This window comes from Apodemus sylvaticus, chromosome 11, assembly GCF_947179515.1.
Source record: "Apodemus sylvaticus chromosome 11, mApoSyl1.1, whole genome shotgun sequence".
Lineage (NCBI taxonomy): Eukaryota > Metazoa > Chordata > Mammalia > Rodentia > Muridae > Apodemus > Apodemus sylvaticus.
The window spans coordinates 11,459,388-11,472,358 of NC_067482.1; the positions used below are offsets into that span (position 1 = coordinate 11,459,388).

The 12,971-nt window shown below is 37.2% G+C and overlaps 1 protein-coding gene across 2 annotated transcripts in view; it reads right to left on the bottom strand.

The window, feature by feature from the left end:
* Cfap299 (cilia and flagella associated protein 299) overlaps positions 1-12,971 on the bottom strand; it is a 531,465-nt gene that overhangs the window by 311,318 nt on the left and 207,176 nt on the right. Inside the window, exon 3 of one of the 2 annotated variants that reach the window (XM_052198692.1) lies at positions 8,667-8,757. In XM_052198692.1, coding sequence (XP_052054652.1) covers positions 8,667-8,757 — 91 coding nt within the window. Of the gene's footprint in view, positions 1-8,627; positions 8,758-12,971 lie in introns of both variants that reach the window. The other variant, XM_052198691.1, reaches the window with a different exon arrangement.

Here is a 12,971-nt window from a genome sequence, read left to right on the forward strand (position 1 = left end):
AATAAAAAGTGTGAATCCACTGTAGATTTAAGAGACATAAACTATTAAAGAAGTGTATGGTGGCTTTGTGCAAGTAAGTGTCAAATTACAAGTACCAATCCAAAGCAAGTGCCCTGCCCCTCTGCCTGGTATGACTGTTTTAACTACAGTTGTAATTACTGATACTGAAAATATAATATAAAAAAGCCTAATATAAAATGAAAACTAGACATTTTTGAGGAAAAAACAAAGATAGAGAAACGAGCTTTAGAAGACATTCCTTCATCTTTTAGGAACTAAAGCAATTAAAGGCTCCCCTGAAAATTCACACAAGTACATTCCTGTGCTGATTGTAGTAAAAACTTTGGTTCAGAGCCGACTCCCCTCAGCTTTTCTACCCATATGAACAGATATTGAGACCTATGGTCTAAAACTGGTCCAACCAAGAATGCCTGTGAGGATCTAACATGATACTGGTTCAGAGTCTACCCTATCAAGAGCACTTCCTAAAGTCTCCACTTATCACAGTTAATGAGGGAGAGAGATCATGGTATGATTGCTGTATTCCTTTGTTCCTGATACTGAGGGCTAACCATGCCTGTGGATGGGATCTGGACTTATCTAGCAGTACTGTGTCTGGGTGGATGTCAGAGGGCACCTACGGAAGATTAAGGAAAGGGAAGACTGCCTTTCGTAGAGGATGAACCAAATATGAAGAGGTCTGAGGGACATGCAATGTTGCCAACCTACCTTCCTTTTCTGAACATGCATCGTCTATTGCTGCAGCTGCTGCCGCCCTCTGCTGATCTTAGATCATATAATATTCATATAATAATATATTAGTTATATATAATTATTTGTATATTTAATATAATGTAATAAAAATGTACTCCATCTTCACAGCCCTTCACTGTGACTCAATACAAAGACTCCCCAGGAATCTTCGAACTTTTAGCCGTGATTGGTGTCTGCTGAGGCACCTAACTTCATCACCCTCTTCATTCAGCCTTGAACCCTGGACTGAATACCAGAAATTGCCCAGATTGGGCACCAGACTGAGAATGCTAAGGTATCCATTCATCACAGGCAGAACAGCAACAAAGTTCTCAGCCTCTCCAGAACCCAGGTGCCCATGTTGGGCTACACAGACCCTATAGTGTTGACCAAGGTGATACATCACTTTTTTTTGATACTTGTACTTCCTGTTGAGAGAGAAACCTCTGTAACATATATGCCAATGCTGCTGACCACTGGGTACATAAATTTCTTGTAGTGTTACATTATATCCAATAGGAAACTCAGAAGAAAATCTTTTGAATATAATGTAATATACTTTTTCCTATTAACATAACATCAAATTAGAAGTGCCTTATTTAACTAACTTTTTCTGTCACTATATTTTAAAATCAGATTAAAGGATAATTGGTATACATTTCAAAGATAAACAACTTTTAGATTCTTCTTGTTGCTTTGAAAACTGTCTTTCTTATTGTTGGTACCAAACTTCCTGATGTGTGATATTCACTAGAATTCTCCTATAAGCACTATTTTTATTTTTAGGAATTGAACCTATTTGTGGACTGAGTAGACATTTATTTCATTCATTTCTAGATGCACATTTCATGTTTTTCTATTTTCATTTCTTATTTTTATCATTCACAATATGAAAGTCATTAGAAGTAACATCAGGCAAGTAGACACTTTCCCCCAACAATTTGTGGATGTGAAGAAAGAAATATTCACATTGCATAAAAAACTCATTTCACATATCTCAACTGCAAATAATTCACAAAGGTCTTTTAAGATAGAATGGCAGGCTTTATAACCTAAGTAAATAAAACACTAACCTGCAGTAACTTTTTATATCATGGAAGTATATCTACTAATTTTAAATGTTACTGGACACATTCTATTTTGTCCTGCATTTCCCAAGGTTTGAAGCATTTTTCAAGTTACAAGTTAGTGTGTACACTTATGTGATATAGGAGATTAAACAGGTTTAGATGCAGAACCACTTTTTTTTTAAACAAATGCACATAAAACACGTTATTGTATAGAAGTGCAATGTCTACCTAACACTTCCTCTACAGAGCAGCACTGTTGCCAGGGAATTCAGGGAGAGTGATGATAGATCCTAAGGACTCTGGCATTGCCAGTGGGTAGCCCATCAGTAGATTCATGATCTGATGGTATTGCTGTGGGTGGTGGAATGCAGTAGGCAGGACCTAGCTATAGAGAGTAGGAGCTTCTAGAAACATATGTGGGTCTGGTCCCTGCTTTCTCCTGTTTCTCATACTCAATCTTACATCTTCTGCCCATGCCTCTATCATGGCCTTTGGCTGCATTTTGTCTCGTGAAAGGTATAGAACAGAAGAGAAAGATTACCATGAGCTGAAACCTCCTCACTGGTGACACAAGACAGGATTTCCCTCTTTTAAGCCTGTTTTCTTGGGTCTACTATCACAGAGATAGAAAGCTGACTTACCAGAGTCCATTGATTTGAACATACTAATGTTTCAGAGGGATTCTGCTGGATGGAATTCTTAATGATCTGCTTCCATAAAAGGATTATGCTAAACTAACATCCTACCTTGGTCATCAATAAACATTACAAATTTTAATTAAGGTTTACATTGGGTTTTATAGCAATAAACCAAGAATTAGAATCTAGTTAAAACTACAGGGAGGAATTAGTCCAACATTATTGGAATATCTCTGGTGCTTCCAGATTCAAACATCCCCCAAAAAGTTAATTTCTATGACTCTTCGGCTGTGAGTGTCAACCCAGTCTACAGTAACAGGTCAGGTAGGCAGAGAGTCCTAGAAGGGTGCCATTGTTTTGCAGAGGACACCTTTCAGGAGTAGTTCCATTTCCAGAATAAAGATCTGTCAGCTAAATTTCCAAATGTTGATTCCTTGTCCACATTCTTTATTTCTTTATAAACACTTCAATAGTCATAAAAAATTTACTACTAATTGGTCATTATTAAAATTTAAATAGTATTAGCCTCTAGGCTTGCACCTATGAAACATTTTTAAAAGTTTGAATGTTAGGAAGTTGTTGATGTAGGTAGTATATCTTACATGTACAAGCAATCAACAGCTAAGTGGTTCCCTCATATTCTCTGTGCTACTCATATTTCCTATCACTGAGGCAGAATACGTTCATAAGAACCACTTATGTGAGAAGGGATGGACTTTGGCATATGTCAGAAGTTTCATTCCAACATAGGATGTCATGACAGGGCAATGAAGTTCATCTCTCTGGTTACAGGTATCTTATTATAGGCCAAATGTTTCTATGTTTACTCAAATTTATCTATGTATGCCTTTAAACTTGAGTGCTTAATCACCAGGGAGTGGAACTCCTTGAAAGAATTAGAAGTATTGGGAGCTCTCTCTCTCTCTCTCTCTCTCTCTCTCTCTCTCTCTCTCTCTCTCTCTCTTTCTCTCTCTTGCTACCCACCCTCCTCTGCTTCATATGAATCAAAATATAAAGTTTTACTTCTTCAGTACCATGTCCACCTGCTTCCATGCTTCCTTCCATGATGATAACTGACTAAACCTCTGGACCTGTAAGCCAGTCCCCAATTAAATAATTTATAAAAGTTGCCATGGTCATGGTGTCTCTTCACAGCAATAGAACAGTGACTTCAATTATCTCTTGACAAAACTTTACAGGGCTAATAGAATTCATGTTACTAATTTTGAATGGTTGGTGGGATTTGGGTTATATACTGTTTTAATTCTTTCTAGAGTACATATGTTCATATACTTTCTTCTAAGGTTTGCTTTTATATTTGAGTCTATAATTGCCTATATAGTAAAAAGCCAGTCAACAAGAGGGCTATGATTTCATGACCCTCATGACTGTGTCATGCTTAGAAAATGGCCCAACTCATATCTTCTTGACCTTACATTCTTTCTCCCTGAAGAGTTTTTAATATCAAATCACTTTAATGATATCTATTCAACTTAAGTTCCTTACATAATTTTGAGATCTAAGGTAATAGATGCAGAATACTAAATTTGAATACAGTAAAATACTTTGGTATTCTGCCTATATGACCTTCACTTACACATTTTGCAATTTCATTTGATTCTACTATATTTGAGCATATGGTGTTAAATTTTTACAAGCTTCCAAAAAACAGTCGAGTTTTCATTTCCTCTATGAATCAATACAAATTCTTTTGGAGATGATGGAAGTTACAGTGTAAGACCTAGTGGAAGAGAATGTGGCTTGGTTACTTGTAGGGTCATAACAAGCTTAGTCTCGCAGTCTGTGCTCCTGTGTTCTCTCTACTTCCTGGCCAGCCTAAGAAGAGCATCTCTGCTCCACTGTGCAACTCCACCATGATTTCCTACCTTTTTACAGGCTGAGGAACAATGGACAAGACAACTAGCCAGGGACAGCACACTGAATCTCTGATCTTGGAAGCAAATAAAGGTTTCTACCATGAAACTGTTGCTTTTTTGTATTATTCACAATGATGAAAGAACATCTGCACATTCTTTAGTTACTATTTAAATTAATGAAATTGGGGCAAGAACTTTTCCTTTTAAATAATGTATTAGTGAGATAAAATAGTTTCACTATGATTTGCTCTAAATATTTTTAAACTTTTATCTTTCCTATGGGAGACTGAAAGTTACAGAATTTATTATTTCTTTTGATTTTTAAAATTTTCTATTGTCATAGCTTCTTATGAACAAAGATTCTGGTGTACATACCAGTTAACACTAGCTTCATAAATGAAAGGTATACTTGAGAACTAAATATCCCATGTTTTAATCTAGTTCTAATGGTGGGTGGGGAAGGAAAATAAATGGGAATGAAATAAACTCAGGTGGGTGGCTCTAGAGCCATGGAGCAAATGACTTCGCTACTATGTCCCTGTCCTGGGGTCATGCACACATCTACAGACTTGGCGGGGGCCAATGGCTAATCTTTCCTGCCTGCACCTTCCTCAAAAGGATGCTTGGTTTCTGTGACCTCCCGTGTCTGTGACAGCTATTGGCAAACTGACAGAGAAGAAGTAGGGCATAGGGCCAGCACAATGATGTCGTAGCTCCCTTCCTTTAAAGCAGAACGCAAACTCTGCAAGACAATTGAGTTTCCTATGTGATTAACTAAGATTGAGATCTGCTGAGGTCACATCTCTACCCACTTGCTTTATCTACGTCATCAGATTTTCTCCGGCCCTTACAAGTCTCACAGTAGAGCTCTAGGCTTTGCTTCTGGAGACCCTAACCATCTAAGCACAAATACATACACACACATAAATACATACATTCATGCATACATACATACAAACATACATACATACATACATACATACATGCTTTATATATTATGTTGTTTTAATATGGCAATGTCTCATCATTGTAAAATGTTCACATTTTAGGTAGGAAAAGTCAGGCTATATAAAGTCAAAATGCATGTGTTTAACTTGAAATAAGTGGTCAATCGTAAAATTAAACACAAATACTATGGCCACAAAAACTCTGATGTTTCATGTTTGTATTAATGTGCATGTATTCTTTTTTATCCAAAGACAAATAGATTAATAATGAAGGGATATTCAACTGTACATTTCTAGTTAAGGGGAAGTTGATATGCATTTCCAAGTGTTGAAGAAACCTGTTTATAATGAAAGTAAAATTTATGAATCATATAATTTCCACAATGGGCTACAGTGGACAAGTATGAATTCTATTGAAAAGGAAGTAAACGGCTCTCTGATACCCTTGTTTTCTGAAAGGGGACACGTTGGAGAAGTCGGAAGATAGAAAGGAGGGAAAAGATCATGTCAGCACAACGTAATTGGTCATATGCAATGCAATCTTATGTTTCATAAAGATTTCAACACAGGAAATGGGTATATTAGAAGTTCCTAATTTATAGCTTTTCCTGGTCCAGGTTACAGTAGCTTCTTTCACTGGTCATGAATGGAGAGTTATAAAGACTGTTTTTATGTCAGCTTCGATAACACATATTTCAAAGCTCAAACAAATCAGTCATGTACTGTATACATACTCACTGTCAAGTGGGAAAATAAGTTTCATGAGGCCCCACCAGGAGCACCATGCAAAATGTCATCACGGTCTCATAAGAATCTGATTGGATAGGAAATATTTTCTTTTTCAACTCATGAAATCCAGAATACTTAGATTATTACCAACTGAAAAATTATTTAACTAGTTATCCACTTAAAAGTGTTACATAAACGTGTAACAACAGAGATGTTTAGGGAGAGCCTATATCTTCATCATGTTTGTTTGTGACAAGTATAGAGAGATTTGCACAGAGTGAAACACTGGTAAAGAGGACAAATGTTTCCTATAGCAGCAGTATTATCTATAAAGTGTACCACTAATACACTTTTTAAAATCCTGCCAATGATGAGGAATATACGGATCCCTAATAAAATTCATAACCATCAAAAGAGCTCTTTTAGCTGTCTTTTCTAAGGAGCTATTTAAATTTATAGTCTAGTAAAAAAAAGTTCCAATATTTTATATATATATTTCCTCTGTAATTCTAACTTTAGTGGTTGTAAATATAATTTAGATAGCATATTGGTTATTTATTAAATATTTAATGTATCAGGCATTACACTTATCTTTTGTTTCAAAATTCAATCAATAGTAAATGGAGAATATTCATTTAAATACCACATTAACCAACAGGCCACCATGGCTTAGATAAACATAAGAACCTGCCTAATTTACACGTTTTCTTTACTTAGGAACCTTTTTATGATCTGTTGCATTGATCTTGATAGTAGTCACTCTACCTCTAGAGTCTATTGAAATGCTTTACGACCTCTAAACTCAGTACCACACCTCTCTTCCCATAAGCCACTCTCTCCCTACTGAATATTCCAAATTAGATCATGTGAATTCTCTTTCACAAATCCTGCCACACCCTCTAAAGCCAAAGTCTCAGCAAAGCACGTGGGAGCTGGGGATATGGCTCAGGTGTAGCAGATGTGGGACCACGGGTTTCATTTTCAGCACCAAAATAAGCAAATGTAAGAGGGCTAACAGACGTGATCTCTTAGAATGCTAGTTTAATGTTTCTTCTGCCAATATTATTTCTGTCATTACTTTATCCCACCCTTCCATTATCTACTCTCTGACCATCACAGTGACCTCTCAGGGGAGTTCCCTGTCGCTTCATCTGTCAAATCCCAATACACCAGTCTGATTGGCTCAGGAGTAAAAAGCAAATACTGTTCTTGTAGACAACTTGAGTTTATTTCTCAGCACTGACATCTGAGAGTTAACAACTGCCCGGAACTCCAGCTCTAGAGGATTTGACTTGTCTTTGGCATCCAAGAATACATGTACTCATGTGCACAAACCAACACACACACACACACACACACACACACACACACACACAAATAACAAAATAAAACTGTGGGGTTAAGGTATTCAAAGATGTGTGTACTTAGTCTCGTTCTACTGTCTGTGAACCACACCTTTGAGCCCTATAGAGTCTGCTCTGTATTTCTTTACTATAGGTAAAAATCATTCACAACGATTTTGAAAATCTATTGTAAATTCAATGGGTACCTTTCCAGTCCACATGGTATAGATAATCACTTAGAATCAGTGTCTCCTCCCAAGAGTCTATAACATGACCAGCATGACAGCACATTTTTCTACATTTCTTTTTCCCTTCTAGATACTACTTCTGTTAATAATCAGACAAAATCATAAATGTTCTATTATAACTTGCAGGACCCTTCAAAGCCTAGTTTCGATCTGTATTTCTGCCTTACTTTTGGGGAAAAAATGTCTCCCAGATGTAAGTCTTCAGCTATTATAAACTTTAAGTTTATAAAAAGTTTTAAAAAAAAAAAGACAAACACTCATACTGGAACAGTCTTGATAACTGATTTACAGAAAATAAACCAAAGTGGAATAATGGAAAATTCAGAGCCAAAGAATTATAAAAAGTGCATTACTTTTCCAATATTCTCTAAGGAAATAAAAAAGATTTCCTTTACTATGAAGTCTACTGGTAATTTCACATGCAGACAAGGCCCTCAGTGCTCCATGGATAGATGGAGAGGAAGAACAATAGTCATATTCTGACTAGAAAACTAAATTCAATCTAGGCCTTCAATAGAGGTACAAATATAAATCAAAATTAGGCTCTGAAGGGTCCTGCAAATTATAATAGAAAATGTGTTGGATTATTAATAGTAGTATCTAGAAGAAAAAATGCAGAAACAACGTGTTGTCATTTTCTCCTTTAAAATTGTTTAGGCTCTTAATCATTTTCTACCATTTTGCTACTATTATGAATGTCAATGATCATAAAACAGAAATCTACACACAGCACTATAATATATAAAGGTAGTCATGTTTTATATCCAGGGGACATCACATTATATTTACTGATTTTGTGGGGACGGGGTACGCCTGCGCTGTGGCAGGCCCAGGGGTGGGGTGGGATGTATGTGTGCGTTGTGGCAGGCCTTGGAGATCAGAGGACAGATCCCACTGCTCAGCTCCTCCTTCCCACTATGTGGGTGCTGGTGAGCCAGCTTTACAGCAAAGGGCTTTGCCTCGGAGCCAGCGGTCTTGCCTGCACCTGGATGACATCTTTTGGAAGACATTACAGGTTGTACTTTGAAAATCTGCTTTAATTTGGTGTGTGATGTACTCACGCTCAGTTTCCCAGCACGATTATCTTCTTCCCTCATTGCCAGGGCTTTCAGGAAATTATCATGCAGCTCCTTACCAGCGCTCGTCAGTGTCCTATAAAAACATAGAACGATCATGCCATAATGCCATGGTATCTCAGATTTAAAAAAAAAAAAAAGGTTTTTGACACATTCTGAAGTCGATAACTGTGCTTGCTCCTTTAGCCTGAATGATAATATAGTTATAACTTAGAAGCCCAGTGCACACAATTATCATATTCAGATTTGAATGTTTATACAGTTATATAGTTTTTATTTCCAAATACTTGGAACCAGGTTTATAAATAATATAAAAACCCATATTAAGCCTCAAGCCACACAAAATTTATTTCATTTCCATGTCCATCTTTTTATCTATGATACGTTAATGTATTTATACTCTTCTCTTTCAATAAAAAGGTCATCTTCTTCCTCTTTCTGACTATGATGTTGTTTGTTCAGACGTCTGATATCAGCTACAGAATTTACATGGTCTATTATGATCAAATAAACTCATATGTTTACATAGCAATAGGGGAAGGGAGGATGGGATAGGGGGTTTCCAGAGGGGAAACCAGGAAAGCAGATAACATTTGAAATGTAAATAAATAAAATATCCAATAAAAAATAATAATTTAAAAAAATTAAAAAAAAATAAAAATTAACAGATTTTCCTAAGTCACAGCACATGTCAAATTTTGTGAGGAAAGTTTCGTTGGGAAAGATAGTGACTGTATCTTTCATTTATCGGTCATTCATTCTGCAAGATCGTGGCCAGGGCGGCAGGCGGCTGTGCTTGCTCCTTGCATGGCTGCTTGTCTCTGAGAGCCTCCTGGGCTGCTGCTCTGGCCTCAGTGGAGAAGCAGCCTGAGTGTCTGCTGTCATAGGTCGGCCACGTGTTATGTTTCCAGGCTGAAGGTCCTTCAAAGAAAAAAACTTTGAGGAATGATGTTGCTTTGAATAATTTAGGAAGAAGAAATAGCTAAACTATTTTGAATGTAATAAGTGATTAACATTCAGACACTTCTGCATTAATGTCCAAAATAGTTTCTTAGAAGAAGTAGGGTTACCGAAAAGAATTCAGCTAAATTGTAACACTCCTAGTAAAGCAAAATGCAGTGCCCTTTCTTTGTATAGAGTGAATTCATAATTATCTGTCAAATAAATGCACCTATAGTCAAATTCTATTTGAAACAATATTTATTTTACTTATTTAAACTTAGGATTCTGGATTTCATTAAAGAATCTTAAATACAGAACTGTAATTTTGGAAGAAGTTATATTTTTAGGATTCATATGTGGTTCTTGGGGTTTTTTGTTTTGTTTTGTTTTGTTTTTTTTGAGACAGGATTTCTCTGTGTAGCCCTGGCTGTCCTGGAACTCACTCTGTAGACCAGGCTGGCCTCGAACTCAGAAATCCGCCTACCTCTACCTCCCAAGTGATGGGATTAAAGGCGTGTGCCACCACCGCCCAGCTTAAATAACTTTTTTTTTTTTTGGTTTTGGTTTTATATGTGGTTTCTGTAATCATATACAAACACAATTGAACAAATGTTACATTGCCAAAACATTATTTGCATGTTAATAAAAAAGGCCCAATTTCCTTTTGGGATTTTTTAAAGATAAAAATGAAGCCAAGGGTTCATTGATTATTGGTAAACTTCACAAGGAAAAGAGAAAAAGAACAGGCAATACTTCCTGAAACAAAAAGCTAATTATGTCATTTCAGAGTTGCACAATGTATACTTACTCAAATATAACTCGAGACTGACAACAAAAGTAATCTGAATGATTCATGATTCTTGTTTTCATGTATTTAGGGAGATGTATCTTGCATGTTACTTATTAAATATTAATGCAGAAGTGTCTGAAGGATAACCACATTTCTAAAAACCAGTGTAAGAACACAATCAACAAAAGCCAGGGCAACAGTTGGGTATCACCAGAACTCAACTATCCTACTATACCAAGCCCTGAATATCCTAACACAATTGAACCACAAGAAACAGAAGTGACCTGATGTTCTCGGGTGGGATGGTAACCAAGGGAGGCCTCTCTTCCCTCAAAGGAGAAGGGAAAAGGTGAATGGGTATGGTTGGTCTGTGAGGGGGACTGCCAGGTGAGAGGGGCTGCAATCAGGATTAAAGTGAATAAATGAATGAATGAATGAATGAATGGGGAAAACACACTAAATGACATACTGCTGGATCCACAGTTGAGCACATCACACAACCCTCCTCAGAAATACTGTAGATGGGAGATGCACCGTTGAAAAACAGGTAGAAAATAAGAAACTGGAATGATCTGTCCCAAAATCGATATCCAAATCACACCCCTACACTCGAAGCCCAGTGATCTATAGAGCACGGGGCAAGAAGATGGAAAAATCAAGAGGTGGTGGATGACTTCAAGGAAACAATAGTGTTTTCCAGACACAATGGGCAGATGCACACTCTAATTCACAGGTACCATGGCAGCGTGCACAAGATCTGAATAAGCCAGACAAAAATCTCACCATCAAGGGAGAAGTGGCACAAAGACCCGCCTCTGGACAAGAAGCTATTTACAGCTGACAGTTTCTAAGACAGGGAAATTTAGTTTTTTAATGTATTGGTACTTGGCATAATAACCACAAGCCAGGGCAGGCAGGTTGTAAGACTGCAAATATTTGAGTCCATGGATTAAACAGTCTCTGGCTGTTTAAGACCGAGAAAGAACATGAAGTTGTATGGGTAGGAATATGAGGGAGAAGGTGTGAGTTAGGGGAGGGAGCAAATATGATCAAAGCATATTGTATAAAAGTATCAAGTAATAACTAAAATATTAAAAATGAAAGAAAGGAGAGATCACGGAGGACTGGAGAGAGTTCAGCTGTTAAGAGAACATTTGCTTTTCTTCTAGAGGACCCAGGTTCAGTTCCCAGCACATACATAGTGGCTCACAGCCCTCTGTAAATCAAGTTCCAGTGTACTTGGATGCCTTCTGGCCTCCACTGGCACTAGGCACTCAAAGGGTACACAGATGTACAAGCAGCCAAAATACCCATATATATAAAATAATTTTTTAAAGTTTGATAAAGAAAGATCATTGTAGCAACACTGAACCAAAGAGTTAAGTTGAAGACTGTTTTATGAAAAAATAAACCTGTTTTCACAAGGCAATTTTCCATGTATTCAACAAACATTTTTATTGTGTTTCTATTTTTAATCAGGAGCTTTATCAGGGCGCAGAGGTCAGGAAAGCACAGTTCCTGCTCCCAGCTTGCCTGTGGTCTCATGGAGGTAAGCAGGCATGTAAACAGAGTAACGACAACTATCAGTAGAAATATGGTGAGAGCATCAGGGAAGTTCATGAGAAAATATGCTAGTCTATCAAGGAACATAATTTATACTCAAAGTAGTGATGCTTAAACTGGATGCTGAAAGATAAGCTTATTAGTCATTGGGGGAGGTCAGGGAGAAAAATACTTGTAATTTCGAAAGAGAAAAGGAATATAGGAGTAAGGTTTAAAGGCAACTTTGGGTAATGCCAAGGTGCTCACAAAGTAAGTGCAAAAAAAAAAAAGGAGAATAAACCACACAACAATAATAAATGATAGCGTTTTTGCTGATTAGAAAGGTTGTCCTGAAACTAATTACAATCACAAAGCTATAATTCCACTCAGAGAAGGCTTCTGTGCTTCAAGATTGCTTCATACAATTGTTAAACCACACCTATTTCACACAAAGAAATAAGACAATTTGTGTTTTAGACAAAATATTCAGCAGTTTTTGGGTGATATAGGAAGAAAAGAACTCTAGAGGAATTCACAAAAGGCGTGTTTCATGGTCACAGTGGGAGAGAAGAAGCATTGGATGTATAGCAGGGAAGGATAAGCAGGAAAGGACCGATTCCTGAATCTAATAGATGTGATGGGACCTCTGAGACTGAGCAGGTAAAGGCATCGGTAGCCAAGCCTGATGACCAGAGTTCAATCCCCAGGACTGGCAGACTGGAAGGGAAAAAAATACCCTTCCTACCTATATACTTTGGTTCTGTCTCTGTCTCTGTCTCTCTGTCTCTCTCTCCCTCCCCTCCCCCTCTCTCCCTCACACACACATACACACACACACACACACTGAATAACCAAGGAAACAAAAACAATTATGGGTAAAAAGATCACAAGAGCTTGAGGATCAAGGAATTTACCGTGAGATTGTGTCATGAAGTTACACACACATATAGCTACACCCACACACCCTCACCAACGCAACTGCCCAAACGTGATATGAACAAGGACAAATGTAACAG